The sequence below is a fragment of the Aricia agestis genome, chromosome 2 (assembly GCF_905147365.1).
Source record: "Aricia agestis chromosome 2, ilAriAges1.1, whole genome shotgun sequence".
Classification (NCBI taxonomy): domain Eukaryota; kingdom Metazoa; phylum Arthropoda; class Insecta; order Lepidoptera; family Lycaenidae; genus Aricia; species Aricia agestis.
In genome coordinates, this window is record NC_056407.1 from 14,403,421 (window position 1) to 14,430,191 (window position 26,771).

At 35.7% G+C, this 26,771-nt stretch overlaps 1 protein-coding gene across 1 annotated transcript; it reads left to right on the forward strand.

Moving 5' to 3' along the window:
* The first annotated feature begins 8,582 nt into the window (after positions 1-8,582).
* On the forward strand, positions 8,583-10,093 carry LOC121737143 (vegetative cell wall protein gp1-like). The gene is made up of 5 exons (XM_042128714.1): positions 8,583-8,587; positions 8,683-9,006; positions 9,090-9,181; positions 9,398-9,530; positions 9,721-10,093. Exons 1-5 carry the CDS (start codon positions 8,583-8,585, stop codon positions 10,091-10,093), a joined length of 927 nt encoding a protein of 308 aa, XP_041984648.1.
* Positions 10,094-26,771: the final 16,678 nt, after the last annotated feature.

Consider the following 26,771-nt stretch of genomic DNA (forward strand, 5'->3'; position numbering starts at 1 on the left):
AGAAAACCGGCCGTTTCGCCGAGTGAGTGAGTTTACCGGAGGCCCAATCCCCTACCCTATTACCTTCCCTACCCTCCCCTATTCCCTTCCCTTCCCATCCCTACCCTCCTCTATTACCCCATTCCCTCTTAAAATGGGTGGTGATCTGATGATGGGATCCTTGAGGAATCGAAGGGACTCCTTAAAATTTGTATGGAAACATATACTTAGTGTTTTTAATTTTTAGGGTTCCGTACCCAAAGCGTGAAAACGGGACCCTATTCATGAGACTTCGATATCTGTCTGTCCGTCTATCTGTCACCAAGCTGTATCTCAAGAACCGCTGTAGCTAGACTTATAAAATTTTCACATTTTTTGTTGTTAGCTGCCACTGGCGCGATTTCTCAAGCGACCCTTATATAGATACAGGTTCTGGGATTTTGGCGCTGTTTAAATCACTGAAAGCATAAGCCAATATATCAATTTGATTAATCATCATCATCACAACCATAATTATGGTTGTGATGACGATGACCCATGGTGGTCATCACATTATAACCCAATTATTGGTACTTTTCGTGATATTTTGCATCGAAGCTGATGTTTTTGATGATTATTTCGCTGTTTGTGGACCGATTTTTAAAATTCTTGTGTTGTTGTATAGGATATAATCTAAATTTTCTTTAGTCTAACAATTACGAAAGTGGTGATCTGATGATGGGATCTATGAGCAGTCGAGGTAAATCCTTGAAATTTATTAAAGCACACATGGTGGTTTTAAGCAGTTGTTTCTAGTAACTTAATTTACAAATAAGTTAAATTTCATACGAAGGTGTCTCTTGATCCGAAGGCAATGAACAGAACTCCTGAACCTTTAAAGATAAAAGTTTGGAAATTACAGCATCGCTTAGATAACTGCAAGCATTTACCACAATTTCGCTTACAGTAACATAATGTGAATAGTTAACATTCGTAGTGGTTATTTACGCATCAAGCCTTTTCTTGTAGATATTATTTTTAGTTCATGTTCCTATTGTTTTTATCTTGGAAGTCGGTTTTAATTTTTTGTTAATTAGAGACGTTTTCTAAATAAAGTGACTGTTATGGTCCTTAATTTAGTCTTGTAGGTCCTTAACTCTGAAGTAATGAAAGTCTGTAAAGTGTAACGTGGACAAATCAAAATTCTAGACAAAGATCTACTTTCAGCATGCTAATTTCATTTCTCTTATACCGTAGATACTGCCTGTAATTACTAATTATAATTAACTAGTATTGTTATATGGGGAATCCACCGTCCTATGAGAATAGGACTATCTAGGTACGTAAATAGTGGATAAATGCGTCGCTTCTTTCCTATCTTTTCCGGGTCCGGATTCTCGATAACCGATAAATTTGACTCATTTCTTTGGCCATCGAAAACCGATCACGTGCAACCGGCGTAAGAGATGTGCAATTTTACGTTGCCACCGCGACTTGAATATTAATACAATCGATAACAGAAATTAGGTCACTTTATTCCACTATTTATCACCTAAGTTAGTACGTATACTGAATAAAAAATAAGTAACCTCGTTACTCGTTAGTAAGTCTCATCTATTTCCAGGCCAATTATGGAAATTATTTTTTTTGTTAGGTTTAACCCTTAGTAACTTAACAGACCGGGTTTTACCACACCGCTGATTCTAGACCTCAAAATGTATTCGGCGGTCCTATACAATCCTTAAATTCGCCCTTCCGTCGTCACGGTCCCAAAAAAGAAAATCGTGTTCTGACAGAAATGATAAAACTAAGTTCCCCCATAGCACAGGCTGCGCCTAGTTTAGGGGACTGCCACTTTTTAAAAAACATTGTATGTACTTAAATAAATTTGTGACAATAAAGATTTTGTATTTGTATGAGTAAGTATTTATTTAGTAATTGATCTCGATCTGCATTGAGTGATGAGTCAAACGTTTTAAATTCAGTATCGCAATGTACATGGGCGTACCCAGATTCTGGGCCAGGGGGGGGCAAAATACCCAGGTTCTAGGCCAGGGGGGGGGGGCCAAATTACCCAGGTTCTGGGCCAGGGTGGGGGGGGGGGGGGGCAAATCAGATATTTTATAAGCTAGGTGTTTATAAAGAATAAAAAAAATATTATTTTTAGTTGTATAAACAAATGGCAAAAATTCGTTTTCTTACTTTTTGATTTTTATAGATAAAAGTACTAGATTATATACTTAGTAGGGACGTCAACATGATCCAGGAGGGGGCAGCGCCCCCCCCCTGCCCCCTGCCCCCCCCCCCCCCTCGGTACGCCCATGGCAATGTAAGTAAGTATAATTATTATTTTTAACAAAAAATTAAAACCGACTTCCAAGATAAAAACAATAATAACATCTTTATAATATGAACTAAAAAGTATTACCTAAATAATTTTTCTTATCGAATAGTGCCTATTTGCGAATTCGGCTAAACCTCAACTATTTCTGTACTCAATCTTCATCATTTTGAAGTCGATACCAGATAGCTGAATCTTCAGTTCTCTGACAGAATATTTGAAACTTTTTCAACTGGCACCGACTTCAAAATTATGAAGATTGAGTAAGTACAGAAATAGTTGAGGTTTCGCCGAATTCGGAAAAAGGCACTATTAGATAAGAACAATTATTTAATACTTTTTAGCTCATATTATAAAGATGTTATTATTGTTTTTACATTGGAAGTCGGTTTTAATTTTTTGTTAAAAATAATAATTTCACTCTTTTTAGTTACATAGTAAATTCTTATTACAATTTGTTAAGAGTCACACGTGCTCACAAATATCAGGTAGATAATTTTAAAAATTTTAAAGTAAACACGTGCTAGCCGCTAGGCAATTATTGTACCTATAAACTTGCATAGGAATTCGATCTGTATATGTATCAAAATCGTGTAAATGTAAACCGTATAAACGAAGTATTTTTTATACTAATTGCGCACGGACGTAAAAATTTTTTACGTCCGTGTAATTGCGATTGTGTTTCTTATTCCTATTACGATGTAGATTAGCTATGTATGTCCACACTGTGCACTTTCATCTTCAATTTTCGTCATCTTCTTTCATTCAACTTTCGTATTCGATAATTGAATGCGTCAAAGAACGCAACGCCAACATTGTAATTTTTTTTGTTCAGTCGAAAAGTCTGTCACCTTATTGTAAGTTGTAACATGTGCGACGAGAACATTTTACATTTTTTAATGTCAAATGTGTGCCTTACGCTCTGGAGTAAAGGTTGAATTTGTTACTTATGTTCAATTTTGTGGTACTTGAGTATATTTTTTTTTAATTAAAATCGCTATGAAATGTACCAAATAAATAAGGACATAACATGATGACTGATGATATAATTATGCTGTTGTGTGTATATTGTATCCAGGCCATGTACAACCATGTGAGTTGTGACATTGGTGACCCTGACATGGTATTGATGATGATGATGATGATGAATGTAATTTGCATAGTACCTAGCATATGCTTTCAGTTCTTAAAACAACGCCTAAACCCCCAAACTTGTATCTATAAGGAATCTGGAGTTCTCTTAGTATCTTCGGAACCATAGTATACCTTGGTGTAAAATCTTGCGTTTTGGTAGCATATATTTAGGATGCTTCTCATAAAACCAAAATCACCATATTATGTTTCCATATAAATTTTGAGGAGTTCCCTCGATTACTCATGGATCCCATAATCAGATCACCACTTTTGTGAAAATGGGACCAAATTGGAGTGCAACCTAATATAACAAAACAAAAATTTTGAAAATCGGTTCACAAACGGCGGAGTAGTGGTCGAACATACAAAAATAAAAAAAAAATAAAAAAATATCCACAGCCGAATATATTATAACCTCTTCGTTTTTTGGAAGTCGGTTAAAAATAAAAACTTAGATTAAAATAATAATATACCGTACCTATCATTTGATCTAATGCGCCATATTATGTGATATCAGATTATTGATAGATGTATGAAATCTGCAGTAAGGTCTAGGGAAGGTCGCGGTTAAGATACACATTCACGTACTGAATCGCGCTGTTTGTTTGTATAATTTTCAGGTCAAGTTTTACATCAAACCGCTGTTTACCTCAACGACGTATCGGTTACTAATATAACTGTAGATTTCAGTAATTATTATGATCGAGAAAAGATTATAAAAATTACACTTTGTTATCTTGTATTAGTTTAATATTTTAAAACAATATGTAAGTAGGTACCTATAATTATCTACTCATGTAATTAAGTAAGAACCTAAGAACGAGTACTAATTGTAGGTACTATTTAGGTATTATCTATTCTGTGGCAAGAGGAGTTTCTTTCCGAGTCAAGAGAATAAATCAAATTGATTTTTCAGATACTTCGTCAATCGTCTATACTTATTATTTATATCATAATATTATTAATACGAGAGCGAAAAACTTTTTATCACGCCAAGGGGGTAGGTACGGCGCGATATATCTAAGTATTATACATAATATTATATTACATCGCAAGAAAGTAGGGTTGTTGAGGAAGTGATTATGAGGAAGAGGAGGAGGAAGAGGAATTTTCACGCGCAAATTTAGAGGATGCGGATGAGGAAGAGGATATTTTTTGAGGAAGAGGATGCGGATGAGGAAGCGGAAGAGGAAGCGGATGAGGAAGAGGATGATAGGAAATTATAAATACTAGCGGACCCAACCCAAAAGTCTTTGTCCTGTCTGTACATAACTAGGTACATAGGTACATTACACAAAAATTAATTAAAAGGGCATTTTCCAGTGGACCAAACTACGAATCTAAATCATTCTCAAAACACACACACTAAAGAATCATCAAAATCCGTCCCACAATTAAGGAGGAGTTCAGTAACTAGTCTAAGAAAATTAGTTTCAAAATCGACGATCAGACCGAATAATTCGTCTAGTTTTGAAAGTTGGTACAGTTGTTCCTAAAGGTGTCCAGATGAATATACTAAAAGTCCCCGAGGGTGGAACAAGAGCCGGCGGTGGGGAAGGGGGGGGAAAGGTCTCTTTTTCAAGGTTTTTGCTTGTGACTCGAAAATTATTTATAATATCTCTTTAGTGACTTCTACCTTAATTATCTACATTACTATAAATTACGTCCAAACTGTACGATCAAACGATCGTTACTTTAGGAAATACAGAGTATTAAAAGGGTACGCTCGCACTGTTTTTCCATACAAACATATTCCCCAATTTACTCCCTGGACAATGCGTTTAGACAAATGATTTTTATACAATAAGTACTATGATCTGTTAAAGCTACGTTAGATTTTTTCTAAATTTACTAATAAATAAAAAATAATGCCCCGTACCCCGCCAATCGATCGACCATAAAATAAATTTGAAAGATGTTTACGATAAAATAAAAACGTAGTGGTATAGACTCATTCTTCCTGAAGATATTTAAAAAGAATAAATTTAGATAGGATCAACTTTGAAGGAAGAATCACGGGAATACGTTACCTCGATTAACTGTACCTAGAGACAGATACAGTAAATCGGCGTAACGTAGTCCCCTGATTCCACCGCGCGCCGGCTCTTGTCCCACCCTCGGAGACTTTTAGTATATTCATCTGGACACCTCTTTTTTTTAAGAAATAAGGGGGCAAACGAGCAAACGGGTCACCTGATGGAAAGCAACTTCCGTCGCCCATGGACACTCGCAGCCTCAGAAGAGCTGCAAGTGCGTTACCGGCCTTTTAAGAGGGAATAGGGTAATAGGGGAGGGTAGGGAAGGGAAGGGAAGGGAATAGTTGAGGGTAGGGAAGGGAATAGGGTAAGGGTTAGGGGATTGGGCCTCCGGTAAACTCACTCACTCGGCGAAACACAGCGCAAGCGCTGTTTCACGCCGGTTTTCTGTGAGAACGTGGTATTTTTCCGGTCGAGCCGTCCCATTCGTGCCGAAGCATGGCTCTCCCACGTATAAAACCTTTAGGAACAACTGTACCAACTTTCAAAACTACACGAATTATTCGGTCTGAATTCCTTAATTTTCCCAAGCTAAACATACACAACAACGCACACAAAAAAAAAGATGAGTGAATGATACAATTCTCTGGCTCTGGCGTGTGCGTTGCCATGATTGGATTCGCGAGGCGCATGCGCAGTGAAATTCCTCATAAATTCCTCTTAAATTTTGAGGAAGCGATAGCGGAAGAGGATTTTTTAATTTTTATTTATGAGGATGCGATAGCGGTTGAGGAACCCAAAATATTGCGGAACTTCCTCATTATGAGGAAGCGGAAGAGGAATCCTCAGCAACCCTACAAGAAAGTTGCTGGCAGTATACTATATCATATATAATTATGGTACCTACGGCCTACCTGATATAAAGGTGTAGAGTGGTTAGGATACCTTTCCCTATCTGAAAATAACCTTTTTTGCTAGTGTCTACTTGTGTCAAAACACCTACCTAATTCGCAATCAATAGTAGATATAGGTACTGTAAAAAGCGTGTTTGGCATACATATTTGACTCAGGTGTATCTAGCCAGATATTTAACGCTATCAATATTCATGCTGTGGTTAGTTTTTGTTTAAAATAAATGAAGGCTATAATATTATGTAACTAGGGTAAATGAGTAATGACTAGTAGATTGGACAGTACTAGTCATTAGAAAAAGCATAAAAACACCATATTTATTAATGTTGCTTTAAAAACTGACTGTTTTTCTTTAAAAACAGGCGTTCTTTTACTTACTTTAAAAACAAGAAATTTTTGAAGCAACATTAACAAATAGGTATTGTGTTTTTGTGCTTTTTCCAATGACTGGTACTGTCCAATCTACCTTATACCCATAGTTACTGAGCTGGTACCAAGTAAACGTGCCTATACAAAGTGTTTGGTCCAGTCACATTTAGTTAACTGTGTCAACTAAGAAGGTTAAACGCTCAGGAAATATAAATTACATAACATAAAATATTATGACGACCTCCGGTGACATTAAACTTGGTTTCAAATAAGTAATAATAATAATAATAATAATAATATCTTTATTTAGACCCAAAAATAGAAGTTACATAAGAAGCCTCTGACCCCTGCTTTTATTAGTATACATATATTCAATAATTAAACTACAAAAAGAAACTTAAAAAGTAGGTAAGTACCTAATCTTAATTAAGTATTTGGTCGCGTATATACGTATGATTGACGTATATTATACTAGCTGTTGCCCGTGACTTCGTCCGCGTGGACTTCAGTTTATAGCGCGCGATGTCAACAAAATTGGTGTCAAAAGCTTTTATAAAAAAATCCTGGTACCTCTTAAATCTAAACAGCTGTGCAGTGTGCACATAATATTTCATTTTTTTAAATGAAACTTTATATTTTATGCCAAATTTTAAAGCTTATTTAGCCCCTCAATTACACAACTTTACCCATAAACTATTTATCATTGATAGGTTTATGGTTACGTCACTGCATAGATAAAGTAGAGTTATTTGATAACGTAAAATATAAATAATCGAAAAAAATCGAAACCTATATGTAAGATGATACCACCTCTTATAGAAAGACGTTTGAGCAAACGTCAGCGCGATATAGGAGACGCACGGCGCCATCCATTATGATTTTTTAGAACTAACTTAATTTGAACAAATTTACCCATATTCACCCCCTTACAACTCTTTTTTCAGTAAAAAGTAGCCTTTGTCCTTTCTCAGGCTTTAGACTATCCGTTTACAAAATTTCATTACAATCGGTTCGGTAGTTTTGGCGTGAAAGCGAGACAGACCGACAGACAGATATACTTTCGCATTTATAATATTAGTATAGATAGTATAGATTACACAAGTTTCTTTGCAAATTAGAAAAATAGTTTAGCTAAGACAATTTATTGCAATTGCTTTTAATTTTTTTAGGAAAATTTGCACTTTAATAGAAAAACGTTAATATGGCGGCATATTTTCCAGCTGGCCCATAACAAAAATAGACCAATACAAACAATTTCGTGTAGTGACTAGTGGGACAAAATATTATCTAAGTATATGATTGCTAATGATCGACTTGGATTGTGTATTCACACAGCTTCGAAAATCGCAATCGTGGCAGTGACCACAGTTATGGAGTACGCCCGTTCTACACATTGGGCCAACGCGTCTGCAGACGCGTTGGCCAACGCGTTCGCCTATATCAAGAGCCGGCATTAGACGTAGAAGGGCCTTTAGACTAAATGTTTTGACACAGCCACCTTAGAAACACGTTAACACGTAAGTAGTTCAAATATTATAATTGAAATTGCACAAGTACCATCAGCACCTTACGGGTGGAGTTTCAAAACTAATTACTGACTTATGTAACGACCGGACTGGATATATAAAACATGGATTTATTACTCTCCCATACATTTCTACTATCATTGGTATGTGTTATCACACCCGGCCGTGTGGGAAGTTTCGACGAGTGTAGATCGTTATTTTCCAAGAACGTACGTACCTATATTTCCTTTTAGGTCGTTTTTAGGGTTCCGTACCCAAAGGGAAAACGGGACCCTATTACCTACTAAGACTTCGTTATCTGTCCGTCTGTCCGCCTTTCCGTCTGTCTGTCTCCAGGCTGTGTCTCAAGAACCGCTATAGCTAGTAATGGCGTAACTATAACATCCGGGACCCGTGGCAAATTGAAAGGTTATCAGTAAAAATCCTCACGTTATCCTCTTCTCTCGTTCCTCCTCAAATCCTCCAGCCAGCCATCTCCAAGCCATCCAGCTTCAACTCCAACTCCAGCTCTACCTCCAGCTCCAGCTCCAGCTCCAACTCCAGCTCCAGCTCCAGCAACAGCTCCATTTCCAGCTCCAGCTCCAGCTCCATCTCCATCTCCATCTCCAGCTCCAGCTCCAGCTCCAGCTTCAGCTCCAGCTCCAGCTCCAGCTCCAGGTCCAGCTCCAGCTCCAGCTCCAGCTTCAGCTCCTGCTCCAGCTCCAGCTCCAACTCCAACTCCAACTCCAACTCCAGCTCCAGCTCCAGCTCCAGCTCCAACTCCAACTCCAACTCAAACACAAACACCAATGTCAACGCCAACGCCAAGGCCAAGGCCAATGCCAATGCCAATGCCAATGCCAATGCCAATGCCAACGCCAACACCAACTCCAGCTCCAGCTCTCGCTCCAACTCCAACTTCGACTCTGACTCCAACTCCAACTCGTCATTACGAAGCTTGCATATACATTCCAGTGGTGCGTCAGGTTAATGTGACCGTGTTGTACTGTATATGTTTTAAATTGTAATTTTCCATCTTTTTAGTAAAAGATGGCCCCGTGCGAGTTTCTTACGCCGGTTCTTCTCGCCGGGTTAGTTCCCGAACCGGTGGTAGGCACCGTAGTATCGACGTTCGGTAAAGTTTTTGTAAAAAAATTACTCCGAATAAAAATATTTTTGATTTTGATTTTGATTGACTCCAGCTCCAGCTCCAGCTCCAGCTCCAGCTCCAGCTCCAGCTCCAGCTCCAGCTCCAGCTCCAGCTCCAGCTCCAGCTCCAGCTCTAGCTCCAACTCCAACTCAAACACAAACGCCAATGCCAACGCCAACGCCAAGGCCAAGGCCAAGGCCAATGCCAACGCCAACGCCAACGCCAACGCCAACGCCAACGCCAACACAGACACCAACACCAACACCGGCACCAACACTAACACAAACGCCATCATAAAACACCAACACAATCGCCAACTAACGCCAACACCAACGCCAACACCAACTACAACACCAACTCCAACACCAACTCCAGCTCCAGCTCTAGCTCCAACTCCAACTCCAACACCAAAACCAAAACCAAAACCAAAACCAAAACCAAAACCAACACCAACACAAACAAAAACACAAACACAAATGCCAATGCCAATGCCAATGCCAACGCCAACGCCAACGCCAACGCCAACGCCAAGGCCAAAGCCTATGCCAATGCCAACACCAACACAAACACCAGCACCAACTCCAACTCTTACTCCAACTCCAACTCAAACACAAACACAAACAAAAACACACAAGCTCAAACGCCAATGCCAACGCCAATGCCAACGCCAAAGCCAATGCCAACACTATCACAAAAACCAACACCAGCACCAACGCCAACACAAACGCCAACACAAACACCAACTTAATCACCAACAAACGCCAACACCAACGCCAACACCAACGCCAATGCCAACTCCAACTCCAACATCAACACAAACAAAATCACACAAACACAAACGCCAATGCCTTGAAGCTTGAGAAGAATCTTTTTTTTTTTTTATTTAGCTATTTCTTCAACTTAATTAACTAGAAAAATAATATTAGAATGAAAAGTTTTTTAATTAGCAATTAATGCTAGATGTACCATATTAAAACTATTAAATTTCATTACACCCTTTCAATTCAGCAATTTCCGCCCCCTCAATTACTTAATTTGCGAATGCGCCTATGACTAATAATAGCCTTTTGTAATTATTGGAAGAACCGCTTCAGTCGGAATGCAGTCAGTCCGCATCACAGCTCAACATGCAGAACAGCTCGACGTGTCTCTGAAGCCGTTTCATACATTTTGATCGAGGTTACGCCTGCTTATGACTCACAGTAGAAACTTGCTTCTGAATGCTATGTCAAGATTAAACTTATCCGCGGTAAGTTTCTAGAGTCTAGACCAGGGGTCACCAAATGGCGGACCGCGGTTCGCATCCAGACCGCCGCGCCGCCGACCCATTGTGTGCGGACCAAGCATTTTCGAAGATGAACTTCGTTATAAATAACTTTCGGTCTCGACTTACTGATTAATTTTTATATAGACTCAATTGTTGTATGCACTGATTTTTGTTACCAGTTTTCTAAATTTCCTGTAACAGGTCTACTGGAAGAGATTCCAATCAGAATAAGTAGTACCTTTGTACTGAAATGTATTTCTAGTTTTAAGACTTTCACTGTTAAAATTTTTGTGTACATAAATTATTAAAATAAAAAATAAAAAAATGAATAATATAGCTTGCACCAATATTTCATTCCAAACTTTATAGAGATAGCTAGCTGTTGCCCGCGACTTCGTCCGCGTGGACCTCAGTTTATAGCGCGCGATGTTCAAACAACAAAATTGGTGTCAAAAGCTTTTATAAAAAAACCCTGATACCCTTAAATCAAAACACCCAAAAACAGCTGTGCAGTGTGCACATAACTTATTTCATTTTTTTAAATTAAACTTTATTTATGCCAAATTTTAAAGTATATTAGGCCCCCCAATTACACAACTTCACCCATAAACTATTTATCATTGCTAGGTTTAAGGTTACGTCACTCATCACTGCATAGATAAAGTACAAAGTTATAATTTAATAAAGTAAATAAAGAAATGACAATCGAAAAAACCGAAAATCGGATGTAAGATGATACCACCCTGTTATAGAAAGACTTTTGCGCAAGCGTCAGCGCGATGTAGGAGACGGCACGGCGCCATCTATTATGTATTTTTGGAAGTAACTTAATTTGAACAAATTTACGGATTTTTACCCCCTTACAACCCTTTTTTCCAGTTATATTAGTATAGATTAGCTACAAAAATCGGCCAAGTGCGAGTCGGACTCGCACACGAAGGGTTCCGTACTGTTATAGAGCAAACATAGACCAAAAATTATAACCTTATATTTTTTAATTATTATTCTTAAATATTGAAGTAAACATTATAATTAAGGCCTTTGTGAAAATATCAAGTGTCTACCTGTTGCCATTATTGATATTGAGCAAAAAAGGCCAAAAAAATCACGTTTGTTGTATGGGAGCCCCTTTTAAATATTAATGTTATTTTGTTTTTAGTAACTATTTGTTGTTATAGCGGCAACAAATATGTACACAATCTGTGAAAATTTCAAACTCTAGCTATAGCGGTCCTTGAGATACAGCCTGGAGACAGACAGACGGACAGACAGACATCGAAGTCTCATGAGTAGGGTCCCGTTTTCGCCCTTTGGGTAAAACCTTAAAAATTGACACTTTTTTTCAATTATAAAGTAAATAAATAAGTACCTTTGTAAATTATGTAATTACCTTTGTTTAATTTTTTTAATGTGTGAACCGCGAAGGTCATTTCATTTCTTATTATGGACGCCGAGCGAAACTAATTGGTGACTTCTAGCACGGCCACCAGTAGAAATGCGAACGTTTGGACAAACTGTGGATATAAACTTAAGGTCCGTTCCGATAAAGATCGGAACGGACCTTAAGTAAAGACCGCGGTAAAGACCGCGGCTAATCGCGACCGACAAAAATTCCATTTTAATTGAATTTTTTTCACTTTATGACAGACTATAACATTTGTTATAAAGTAGGATATATTATTTGAATTTTTAGGACTATAGTCTGTCATAAAGTGGCATTTTAATTGAATTTTTTGAACACAGATTTATCATCATCTAAGGGTAATTTTAATGACGAAAAGAAATGAAATATAAATATTATGTATTTTAATTATTTTATAACATCGATGCCAAAATGTTTCACTTATAAATTATAGTTAAGGAAATCATACACATTAAAGTAAATAAACAAGGATTGAGAAAACTCATTAAAAATAATGATTTCAATGCAATATTATATTATGGCAAGATATGTGGTAGTAGATTATTTTTAACAAAAAATTAAAACCGACTTCCAAGGTAAAAAACCGGCCAAGTGCGAGTCGGACTCGCGCACCGAGGGTTCCGACAGCTTAAAGGTATTATAGACCTGAGTATTTGGTATGAATTTCAATTTAATACCTCTACGCGTTTATGAGGAAATGGGTAGTAAGTTTAAAATTATTAAAAAAAAATATATTATGTGATGTAACTAAAAATTTATGGTTTTCGTAATTTTTCCTTTATCTATGCTATAAGACGTTGCTTCGTACCAAATTTCAAGATTCTGAGTTCACGGGAAGCACCCTGTAGGTTTTGATTCCCTTGCAAGTGTCGAAAATTTGCGGCATAAACGGCTGTATCTTTTGATTGCGTTGGCTTAGAAGTTTGATTTTTTCACAGCTTCAAGGGACAGTAGACCTGAGTAATTGATATAAATTTCAGCTTCATACCTCCACGCGTTCCTGAGAAAAAGGGTCTTGACAGACGGACGGACGGACAGACGGACAACAAAGTGATCCTATAAGGGTTCCGTTTTTTCCTTTTGAGGTACGGAACCCTAAAAACAATAATAACATCCTTATAATGTGAACTAAAAAGTATAAAATAATTTTTCCTATCTAATAGTGCCCTTTTCCGAATTCGGCTAAACCTCAACTATTTCTGTATTTAATCTTCATTATTTTTAAGTCGGTACCAGATAGCTGAATCTTTAGTTCTCTGACAGAATATTTGAAACTTTTGGAACTGGCACCGACTTCAAAATTATGAAGATTGAGTACAGAAATAGTTGAGGTTTAGCCGAATTCGGAAAAAGGCACTATTAGATAGGAAAAATTATTTTATACTTTTTAGTTCATATTATAGGCCTCTTGGATATCGTTGCTAAGCTACGGCAACGCCGCGGGTCGGTTGACGGCGGAAACTCACGGGCGCTTTTCTCATATGATTCTCATACAAGTCACTGCACTTTTTTGGTAATTGTTTATATTTTTAGCACAATAAAAAGTAATGAGCCAAATTATTATTGATTGTGGACTTCATAATATTTCCGCAGACTTTTTCCGCGGAAAATTAGTACTTATCGAAAGCTATATTTACTTAAATATACACGATCATGAAAATATATTCTTTCAAATTCAATAAATATGATTTTTACTTTGTATTTATTTATTTGTAAGATCATCTTCTTAGTTATTACTTATTACTAAAACAGGTTGTTTACCTAATTAAAAATTATAGAGCACAAACTAATTCCAAAGCAATCATGTTCATGAAGTCTTCGAAATCCATGATGATGGAGAACGAATCATCCGTGTAAAAGTAATACGACAGACCAGATTAGGTAATCGACTGTAAGACGTAAAAGTGGAGCTATGTATTGAATAATCTAAACAAATATATTTTCAGCAACTTTTCAACCATACATGCAAAATATAAATGGAAAATGTAGATGTTTTTCATTATCAAATAAATTTTTCTTAGATTTTTATGATTAATATGTAATATAATAAATTTACTAGATGACGCCCGCAACTCTGTTGTGCCATAACTCTTGCACAACGGAGTAACCGCGCGGGATTCGGGAACCGTACATTTTCCCGAGACAAAAAGTATCCTATGTCCAGTGGCGTAAATAGAGGGCTGGCAAAATGCCACGAGCCCCCGACCCAAATGGGCAAAAATTTTTAAGTACATAATATTGTTTATTATAAACGTGACGGTTTTTACTGATAGAGCCCCATCAATTTGCCACGGGCCCCGGATCTTATAGTTACGCCACTGTCTATGTCCTTTTTCGGGACTCTTAAGAATATATTATTATGGAGTTATCCATGCCAAATTTCAGCAAAATCTATTCAGCAGTTTGGGCGTTAATAGGTAACAGACAGACACACTTTCGCACTTATAATATTATTAGTAAATTAGTATATTAGTATGATAATATTATAAATGCGAAAGTCAATATTGAAAGAATTAGTAATAATAAATATTGAACCGACAGTTATAATTTTATTTATATGGTTTTTTCAATTACAATATATTATCTATACTATACTAATATTATAAATGCGAAAGTATATCTGTCTGTCTGTCTGTCTCGCTTTCACGCCAAAACTACCGAACCGATTGTAATGAAATTTTGTATACAGATAGTCTAAAGCCTGAGAAAGGACATAGGCTACTTTTTTCCTGGAAAAAAGGGTCGTAAAGGGGTGAAAATGCGAAAATTTGTTTAAATTAAGTTAGTTCCAAAAATTCATACTAGATGGCGCCGTGCGTCTCTTACATCGCGCTAACGCTTGCCCAACATCTTTCTGTTAGAGGTGGTATCATCATAAATTCGAGTTTTTTCGATTGTTATTTCTTTTTTACGTTATTTAATAAGTCAGTACTTTATATTATATACAGTGACGTAACCTTAAACCTATCAATGAGAAATAGTTTATGGGTAAAGTTGTGTAATTGGGGGGCTAAATAAGCTTTAAAATTTGGCATAAAATATAAAGTTTAATTTTAAAAAATGAAATATTATGTGCACACTGCACTGCTGTTTTGATTTAAGGGGTACCAGTGTTTTTTTTATAAAAGCTTTTGACACCAATTTCGTTGACATCGCGCGCTATAAACTGAAGTCCACGTGGACGAAGTCGCGGGCAACAGCTATATACATAAAACAATGATATTAAAAATAACTTGCACGTGATATTTTATAAATATTCATGCGAAATTTAGATTTAAGCATGATTAATAATCGGCATGTTGATTTCGATACGTTTCCCAATTTCGTCTCAGAAACGAATAAAACGTTAATTCACGAATCCGAGATTGGGAATTTTTGCACCCTACAACACAACAGTACCTCGTACCGCCCATATTTTCCTTATTCAGAGCACTCGTTTTCAACGTATTTTCATTTTTAACTAGTAAACCGTATTTTACAGCTGATCGCACTCTGACACCCACGTGTTGCCTGAATCTGCCACTCGCCGCGCCACTAGAGATGTCCAAGAGGCCTATAAGGATGTTATTATTGTTTTTACCTTGGAAGTCGGTTTTAATTTTTTGTTAAAAATAATAATTTCACTATTTTTAGTTACCTACTAACCAGCTACTAACCATCGCGTAAGTATATTTAATATTCTACGTATCTTAATTCTTATTAGATACAATTTGTTAAGAGTCAGACGTCGTGCTCACAAATATCAGGTAGATAATTTTAAACAATACATTTGAAAAAATCGAAGTGAACAGTAAACACGTGCTAGCCGCTAGGCAATTATTGTAGGTACCTATAAACTTACATAGGAATTCGATCTGTATAATATGTATCAAAATCGTGTAAATATAAACCGTATAAACGAAGTATTTTTTTATACTAATTGCGATTGTGTTTCTTATTCCTATTACGATGTAGATTAGCTATGTATGTCCACACTGTGCACTTTCATCTTCAATTTTCGTCATCTTCTTTCATTCAACTTTCGTATTGGCGCATTCAATAATTGAATGCGTCAAAGAACGCAACGCCAACATTGTAATTTTTTTTGTTCAGTCGAAAAGTCTGTCACCTTATTGTAACATGTGCGACGAGAACATTTTACATTTTTTAATGTCAAATATGTGCCCTACGCTCTGGAGTAAAGGTTGAATTTGTTACTTATGTTCAATTTTGTGGTACTTGAAATATTATGTATTTTAAAATAACACTATATTTTTTTGTATTCAAATCGCTTTGAAATGCCAAATAAATAAGGACATAACGTGATGAATTATATTTTATGGTGTTGTGTGTATATTGTATCCATATACAACCATGTGAGTTGTGACATTGGTGACCCTGACATGGTAGTAGTGATGATGATGATGATGATGATGAATGTAATTTGCATAGTAGCATATGCTTTCAGTTCTTAAAACAACGCCTAAGCCCCCAAACTTGTATCTATAAGGAATCCGGAGTTCTCTTAGTATCTTCGGAACCATAGTATAACTTGGTGTAAAATCTTGCGTTTTGGTAGCATATGCTTAGGATGCTTCTCATAAAACCAAAATCACCATATGTTTCCATATAAATTTTGAGAAGTTCCCTCGATTACTCATGGATCCCATCATCAAATCACCACTTTTCTGAAAATGGGACCAAATTGGAGTAAAACCTAATATAACAAAACAAAAATTTTGAAAATCGGTTCACAAACGGCGGAGTAGTGGTCGAACATACAAAAAAAAATATATACAGTGTGTAACAAAAATAAGTGATAATACTTAAGGGTGTGTACATGTTCCTTGTAGAGAGTTCACTGTGAAAGTAGCAGCGCTGAAAGACCAAAATTTTTTTTCACTTTTGTATGGGCAAGGGCCCGAGCGTCACGAGTTTTCCCATACAAAAGTGAAAAAAAATTTTGGTCTTTCAGCGCTGCTACTTTCACAGTGAACTCACTACAAGGAACACGTACACACCCTAAAGTATTATCACTTATTTTTGTTACACCCTGTATATATATACAGCCGAATATATGTATAACCTCCTCGTTTTTTGGAAGTCGGTTAAAAAGATGTCAACGCGCTAGCGGTGCGCACTGTTTCTATATTATTGTTTACGTTATAATTTTGTAACTAAGCGGCTTTGTGCAATATTAATATGATTTAAAATCAAATCAAATCAAAATTCTTTCAAATTTTTTATTAAGCATACAATAAACAATAGTATAAAAGCTAGGTAGCGGACATCACGTCGTCTAATCCCATCTATACTAAGTTTGTTTGTTTGTTTGAACGCGCTAATCTCAGGAACTACTGGTCCGATTTGAAAAATTCTTTCAGTGTTAGATAGCCCATTTATCGAGGAAGGCTATAGGCTATATTTTATTGCGCTAAAACTAATTAGTGTGAAGAAATAGAGGAAAGTGTGGAAAAAACGAGGGGAAATTGTTTGAAAGGGCTTATTTGAACGCGCTTATCTCAGGAACTACTGGTCCGATTTGAAAAATTCTTTCAGTTTTAAATAGCCTATTTATCGAGAAAGGCTATAGGTTATATTTTATCGTGCTAAAACTAATAGGAGTGAAGAAATAGAGGAAAGTGTAGAAAAAACGGGAGAAATTATTTGAAATGGCGTATTTGAACGCGCTAATTTCAGGAACTACTGGTCTGATTTGAAAAATTATTTCAGTGTTAGATAGCCCATTTATTGAAAAAGGATAAGACTATATTTTATCACGCTAAGACTCATAGGAGCGAAAAAATAGAGGAAAATGTGAAAAAAAAACGGGGGAAATTATTAGAAAGGGCTTATCTCACGAACCACTGGAGCAATTTTTCTGTTATTTGGCACATCAGAACAGGAAAATAAGTTTGGCACAGATAAGAAGTAGACCACGTGAAGGATCATAGGCTATTTTTTGTGGACTAATTTGTCTGTGAAATATCTAATTACGCAGGCGAAGCTGCGCAGAACGTTATATTATTTCGCGCGGTCACGACATCACGCGTAAACGGCTGAACCCATTTTCCTGAAATTTGGTATAAAGATACTTTGAGTCCCGAAAAAGAACATAGGATACATTTTGTCCCGGAAAAATACACTTTTATGATTTGTGCGTAAACTGTTCAATCTATTTTGATGGATTTTGGTATGGATATACTTTGAGTCTCGGGAAAGAACAAGGAATACTAATTTTGTCCCGGAAAATGTACGGTTCCCGCACAATAAACTTTTATGATTATCGCCTAAACTATTCAATCTATTTTGATGAAAGTGGTATGGCAATATTTTCAGTCTCGGGAAAGGACAAGGGATACTTTTTATCCCGGAAAATATACGGTTCCCGCACAATAAACTTTTATGATTCTCGCTTTAACTATTTTATCTATTTTGATGAAATTTTGAATGATTGGAGATACTAATTTGAATCTGGGACAAGAAATGTTTTTTGTCACGAAAAAAATGTGCGGTTCCCACACAATATACTTTTCTGATTTGCGCGTAAACGACTCAATCGATGTACGGGAACAATTATAAACTAAATTCCACGCGGGCGAAGTCGCGGGCAACAGCTAATGCTAAATAAAACTTGTGTTATGGCAATCAGACAACGGATGCACGCCGAACATTTGTATAAAAACAATCTATTTTTAATTTAAAATACACAGTAATTTTCGGCGAATCATAATTACATTAATTTGTGATATTAGCATTTATTTAACTGGTTTAGCTTTGAAAAACAAGAATGTCAGCACTAAAAATGTACAGTTTAATTAGCATTAATTCATACAAATTAAATAATACAAATAATCACTCGACTGTAGCGGATACAATATGGTATTTAAAAATTATTTATCTAACAACGAATCTAATAAAAATCGGCCAAGTGCGAGTTAAACTCGCGCACGAAGGGTTCCGTACCTCAATTGAGCAAAAATAGGCTGAAAATTGTGTTTTTAGGGTTCCGTACCTCAAAAGGAAAAAACGGAACCCTTATAGGATCACTTTGTTGTCCGTCTGTCCGTCCGTCCGTCTGTCAAGACCCTTTTTCTCAGGAACGCGTGGAGGTATGAAGCTGAAATTTATATCAATTACTCAGGTCTACTGTCCCTTGAAGCTGTGAAAAAATCAAACTTCTAAGCCAACGCAATCAAAAGATACAGCCGTTTATGCCGCAAATTTTCGACACTTGCAAGGGAATCAAAACCTACAGGGTGCTTCCCGTGAACTCAGAATCTTGAAATTTGGTACGAAGCAACGTCTTATAGCATAGATAAAGGAAAAATTACGAAAACCATAAATTTTTAGTTACATCACATAATATATTTTTTTTTAATAATTTTAAACTTACTACCCATTTCCTCATAAACGCGTAGAGGTATTAAATTGAAATTCATACCAAATACTCAGGTCTATAATACCTTTAAGCTGTAACAAAATCAAACTTCTATGTCAACGCAATCAAAAGAAACAGCAATTTAAGCTGCATATTTTGAAACTCGCAAGTACTCGCAAGGGAATCAAAACCTAAAGGGTACTTCCAGTCGACCTAGAATCTTGAAATTTGGCATGAAGCAACGTTTTATAGCACACATAAAGGAAAAATTCCGAAAACCTTAAATTTTTAGTTACATTACAAAATATATATTTTTTAATAAATATAAACTTATTACTTTTTTCCTCATGAACGCGTAGAGCTATCAAGTTGAAATTCATATCAAATACTTAGATCTAATTGCCTTTAACCCGTGAAAAAATAAAAATTTGTACGGAACCCTCGGTGCGCGAGTCCGACTCGCACTTGGCCGGTTTTTTTTTGTATGAGCCCCCTTAATTATTTAATTTATTTAAATTTGATTATTGATTATTAAAGTACAAAATATATACTTAACTGAGTATTTCGTGAATATTTCAAGTGCCTATGTGTTGCATTTATTGATATCAACCAAAAAATAGCAAAAAAAATCAAGTGTGTTGTATGGGAGCCCCCCTTAAATATTAATTTTATTTTGTTTTTAGTGTTTGTTGTTATAGCGGCAACAAATATACATAATCTGTAAAAATTCAGAAATCTAGCTATTGCGGTTCTTGAGTTACAGCCTGGAGACAAGGGCGTCGCCAGCCGATGGCGCAGGGGGGGGGGCAAGTTGACTTTACCTACTACAATTTATACTTTTCTCATTCTCTATAAATGAGAAAAGTAGGTATGAATTGTAGGTAAAGTCGACAGCACATGAAGCTTTTCACTTGTACTACGAGCCTTACATCTATTACCAGATTTTAATATTATAGTGGTCGTTATTTGCATTATATTTGGCTACTTTTTTAGAATCTCTAGGGGGGAGCAGCTGCCCCTCAACAAGGGCGTCGCCAAGGGAGGGCACCTTGGCGACGCCCTTGTTGTACGATTACCTTCCTCCTAATATTCCTCGTCCCACTAATCTTAAATCTATTTTATCGTTAGTATATTCTCCATTTATAGACATCTTATGCTCGTTCATTGCTCATAATCACATTAGGCTCTAATTGTAATATGAATTCATGTCCGTCTGTCAGTCACACAGACAGACAGACGGACAGACATTGAAGTCTTAGTAATCTCGGTTTCGTTTTTACCCTTTGGGTACGGAACCCAAAAACACTTAACTGACATTTCGGATGCTTTTTACCTACTGCTGGATTTCAGTGTGCTATAAATATATTATTATAATTTATAATTTTACCTCGAAGAAGATATCAGAATGATCCTTATGTTGTTACCTTTCAGGATATTATGTCAGAGATAGCATAGTTCTGAACGGCCTGCAAGTTGTGGAATTAAGAAACATAATATCTATATATTAATACGTGAGACAAAAACTTTGTATCCCTTTTGACGAAAAATGGGGAAACTTGGGTGAATGATATTTTGCACAGTTATAGTTTATATGGTGAAGGAGTGCATCGAGCTAATATTATTTTGAAATTATGCTTTTATCATAAATTTTTTTAACAAATAAAACATTACACACACTACAACACACACACTAGGAAAAATGACAGATTTTCTATGCCTATGCACAGATTTCACTCCTTCACATACGATTTATACTCTTTTATTTATGGTTAAAGTCTGTTGACAACGGTTGACAACAAGGTGACAAATTGAAAATGGATTATAGTTTTTTTTTATTAGACAATGCTTACACGGCCAGTCTGAGATCAGCTGAGTTCCAGAGACAAGAGTTGAAAAAAATATGATAGGCAATATTATTATTTTTACAACTTTAAAGGCCTCTTGGATATCTCTAGTAGCGCGGCGAGTGGCAGATTCAGGCAACACGTGGGTGTCAGAGTGCGATTAGCTGGTTTACTAGTTAAAAATGAAAATACGTTGAAAACGAGTGCTCTGAATAAGGAAAATATGGGCGGTACGAGGTACTGTTGTGTTGTAGGGTGCAAAAATTCCCAATCTCGGATTCGTGAATTAACGTTATATTCGTTTCTGAGACGAAATTGGGAAACGTATCGAAATCAACATGCCGATTATTAATCATGCTTCAATCTAAATCTCGCATTAATATTTATAAAATATCAGGTGCAAGTAATTTTTAATATCATTGTTGTATGTATAATAATAATATATTGTAATTGAAAAAACCATATAAATAAAATTATAACTGTCGGTTCAATATTTATTACTAACTAACTGTTGCCCGCGACTTCGTCCGCGTGGACTTCAGATTATAGCGCGCGATGTCAATAAAATTGGTGTCAAAAGCTTTTATAAAAAACCCTGGTACCCCTTAAATCAATACAGCTGTGCAGTGTGCACACAATAAGTATTTCATTTTTTTATATTAAACTTTATATTTTATGCCAAATTTTAAAATTTATTTAGCCCTCCAATTACACAACTTTACCCATAAACTATTTATCATTGATAGATTTAAGGTTACGTCACTGCACAGATAAAGTACTGAGTTGTTTAATACCGTAGAATAGATATAACAATCGAAAAAAATCGAAACTTAAATGTAAGATCATACGAGTACCACGTCTTATAGGAAGACTTTTGAGCAAGCGTCAGCGCGATGTAGAAGACGCACGGCGCCATCTATTATGAATTGTTGGAACTAACTTAATTTGAAAAAAAATTACGCATTTTCAACCCCTTACAACCCTTTTTTCCAGTAAAAAAGTAGCCTATGTCCTTTCTCAGGCTTTAGACTATATGTATACAAAATTTCATTACAATCGGTTCGGTACTTTTGGCGTTTGGCGTGAAAGCGAGACTGACAGACAGACAGACAGACAGAGATACTTTCGCATTTATAATATTAGTATAGATTATGTGCACACTGCATAGCTGTTTTTGGGTATTTTGATTAATTAAGGGCCGCGCTACACCGGAATGGCAGCGGCGAGGCGAGCACTTTCAGCGCTGCCATTCCGGTGTAGTGCGGCCCTAAGAGGGGTACCACTTACCAGGGTTTTAAAAAGTTTTTAAATTTGACACAAATTTTGTTGACACCGCGCGCTATAAAGTCCACGCGGACGAAGTCGCGGGCAATAGCTAGTTATGAATAAAAACAATAATATATAATAAAGTAAGTATGATTAGTTCTGTTACAATAATGAAGTAAAAAATAAAACGCCATCTGTTTTCATATATTAGAATTAAAATGTTGATTGCATTGATATATTTTCTGGATGGAATATAGGCCAACACGGTACACTCGAACTCCTTTATTTTAGAGCGCCTTCTGCTGTCAACTTGTCACATATATTAGAAATGCAGTAGGAGTTCTATAAGATAAGATAGATTGATTATTATTATACCAAGTGATTATATTATTAAACATAATATTCTAACGTATTAAAAACTATAAACAAAAACATACTAACTAATAAGTATGATTAGTTCTATGTTACGATAAAGTAAAAAATAAAACGCCATCTGTTGAATCGTATTAGAACTAAAATGTTCATTGCATCGATATATTTCTGGATTTTTTATAATATTATACATAAATTAATACATTTAAGATTTCTGAAATATTATTTTAATACACATCCAAGACCCAGGAACATTGAAAACTTTTTGTTCCGCCTGCGGGACTCGAACCCAGGACCCCCGGGATGAGCGCTGGCCACGCGCAATGCGAATTCATTTTCATCGAAATTTTCATGGAAATAAGATATTTTCCCACATCAAAATGTAGCCTATGTCCTTTCTCAGACTCTAGAATAACTGTATACAAAATTTCATTGCAATCGGTTCAGTAGTTTTGGCGTGAAAGCGAGACAGACAGACAGACAGAGATACTTTCGCATTTATAATATTAGTATGGATAGTATGGATTAGAAATGCAGTAGGAGTTCTACATAAGATAAGATAGATTGATTATTATTATACCAAGTGATAATATTATTAAACATAATATTCTAACGTATTAAAAACTATAAACAAAAACATACTAACTAATAAGTATGATTAGTTCTATGTTACAATAAAGTAAAAAATAAAACGCCATCTGTTGAATCGTATTAGAACTAAAATGTTCATTCCATCGATATATTTCTGGATTTTTTATAATATTATACATAAAATATGTTTAAGATTTTTGAAATTTTATTTTAATACACATCCAAGACCCAGGAACATTGAAAACTTTTTGTTCCGCCTGCAGGACTCGAACCCAGGACCCCCGGGATGAGCGCTGGCCACGCGCAATGCGAATTCATTTTCATCGAAATTTTCATGGAAATAAGATATTTTCCCACATCAAAATGTAGCCTATGTCCTTTCTCAGACTCTAGAATAACTGTATACAAAATTTCATTGCAATCGGTTCAGTAGTTTTGGCGTGAAAGCAAGACAGACAGACAGACAGACAGACAGAGATACTTTCGCATTTATAATATTAGTATGGATTCCTTCAATATTCACTTTCGCATTTATAATATTATCATACTAATATACTAATTACTGATATTACTTATTTACCAATAATATTATAAGTGCGAAAGTGTGTCTGTCTGTTACCTCTTAACGCCTAAACAGCTAAACAGATTTTGCTGAAATTTGGCATGGATAACTCCATAATATATTCTTAAGAGTCCCGAAAAAGGACATAGACAGTGGCGTAACTATAAGATCCGAGGCCCGTGGCAAATTGATGGGGCTCTATCAGTAAAAATCGTCACGTTTTTTATAATCAATATTATGTACTTGCTTAAAAATTTTTGCCCATTTGTGTCGGGGCCCGTGGCATTTTGCCAGCCCTATATTTATGCCACTGGACAAAGGATACTTTTTGTCTCGGGAAAATGTACGGTTCCCGAATCCCGCGCGGTTACTCCGTTGTGCAAGAGTTATGGCACAACGGAGTTGCGGGCGTCATCTAGTAAATTTATTATATTACATATTAATCATAAAAATCAAAGAAAAATTTATTTGATAATGAAAAACATCTGCATTTTCCATTTATATTTTGCATGTATGGTTGAAAAGTTGCTGAAAATATATTTGTTTAGATTATTCAATACATAGCTCCACTTTCACGTCGTACAGTCGATTACCTACTCTGGTCTGTGGTATTACTTTTTACCGACTTCCAAAAAGGAGGAGGTTATACGTTCGGCTGTATGTATCTTTTTTTTTTTTTTGTATGTTCAACGATAACTCAACCGTTTGTGATCCGATTTTCAAATTTTTTTTTGTGTTGTATAGGGTTTAACTTGAATTTGGTACCATGTTCACAAAGTGGTGATCTGATGATGGGATCCTGGAAGAATCGAGGGGACTCCTTAAAATTTGTATGAAAACATATAGTGATTTCATTTTTTTTGAAGCATTCAAGGTAAATGCTACCAAAAAGTAAGATTTCACACCAGGTTATATCCTGGATCCGAAGGTACCCAACAGAACTTTTGAATCCTTATAGATACAGGTTCGGGGATTTCGGCGTTGTTTAATCAACTGAAAGCATAAGCCAATACATCAATTTATTTGATCATCATCATCAAAATTATAATTATGCCATGGGTCATCACATTATGAGCCAATTATTGATGCTTTTCGTGATATTTTGCATCGAAGCAGATGTTTTTGATAATTATTTCGCTGTTTGTGGACCGATTTTCAAAATTCTTGTGTTGTTGTATAGGATATAATCTTGATTTTGTATAATAATTACGAAAGTGGTGAGCGGATGATGGGATCTATGAGCAATCGAGGGAAATCCTTGAAATTTATCAAAAGACTCATAGTGGTTAAAATGTTGTTTCTAGTAACTTAAACATATGTTACGAATAAGAGAAAGTTCATACGAAGGTGTCTCTTAGTCCAAAGGCACTGAAGAGAACTCCTGAACCTTTAAAGATAAAAGTTTTTAAATTGCAGCATCGCTTAGATAACTGCAAGCATTTACCACAATTTCGCTTACAGTAACATAATGATTCGTAGTGGTTATTTACGCATAAAGCTTTATCTCGTAGATAACTAAAAAGAGTGAAATTATTATTTTTAACAAAAAATTAAAACCGACTTCCAAGGTAAAAACAATAATAATATGAACTAAAAAGTATTAAATAACTCTTACTCTATAATAGTGCCTTTTTCAGAATTCGTCTAAATCTCAACTATTTCTGTACATACAACAGTCTTCATTACTTTGAAGTCGGTACCAGTCCCAAAAGCTTCAGATATTCTGACATTGACTGAACTCACGATAAAATTAGCTGGTACCGACTTCAAATAATGAAGACTGTAGTATGTACAGAAAAAGTTGAGATTTAGACGAATTATGAAAAAGGCACTATTATAGAGTAAGAGTTATTTAATACTTTTTAGTTCATATTATTATTGTTTTTATCTTGGAAGTCGGTTTTAATTTTTTGTTAAAAATAATAATACACGGATGATTCGTTCTCCATCATCATGGATTTCGAAGACTTCATGAACATGATTGCTTTAGAATTAGTTTGTGCTCTAAAATTTTAATTAGGTAAACAACCTGTTTTTAGTAATAAGTAATAACTAAGAAGATGATCTTACAAATAAATAAATACAAAGTAAAAAATCATATTCAATGAATTTGAAAGAATATTTCATGATCGTGTATATTTTAGTAAATGTAGCTTTCGATAAGTACTGATTTTCCGCGGAAAAAGTCTGTGGACATATTATGAAGTCCACAATCAATAATAATTTGGCTTATTACTTTTTATTGTACTAAAAATATAAACAATTACCAAAAAAGTGCAGTGACTTGTATGAGAATCATATGAGAAAAGCGCCCGTGAGTTTCCGCCGTCAATCGACCCGCGGCGTTGCCGTAGCTTAGCAACGATATCCAAGAGGCCTATATGTAGTTAGTAGTCCTAATGTTGTTGAAAGTAAGGTCGAATTTCGACCATTGGGCGATCTCTAGTTAAAATAAATGCGCGTTGAAGATGTATATATATTATGTAGGTAGCTTTAATCTATACTTATAAAATTACATGTCCTGACTAACTGACTGACTGACTGATTCATCATCGCTGAGCAAAAACTGTAAAAGTTACAGCCACGAAATTTGGTGAGTAGGGTTGTTTTATTAAGTAGACATCCACTAAGGAAGGTATTTTGAAAATTTTACCCCGAAGGGGGTGAAATAAGGGTTAAAAGTTTTTATGAAAGTCCTTGAGTTAGAAACATGAAATTTTATGTTTGGGTTACTGATAAAA

Excerpts from the sequence above, each read along its gene's own strand:
- LOC121737143 (XM_042128714.1), top strand. Across the intron at positions 9,182-9,397 it reads ACATTCCAGTGGTGCGTCAG|CTCCAGCTCCAGCTCCAGCT; the intron begins GTTAATGTGACC and ends GATTGACTCCAG. Across the intron at positions 9,531-9,720 it reads ATGCCAACGCCAACGCCAAG|CTCCAGCTCTAGCTCCAACT; the intron begins GCCAAGGCCAAG and ends CACCAACTCCAG.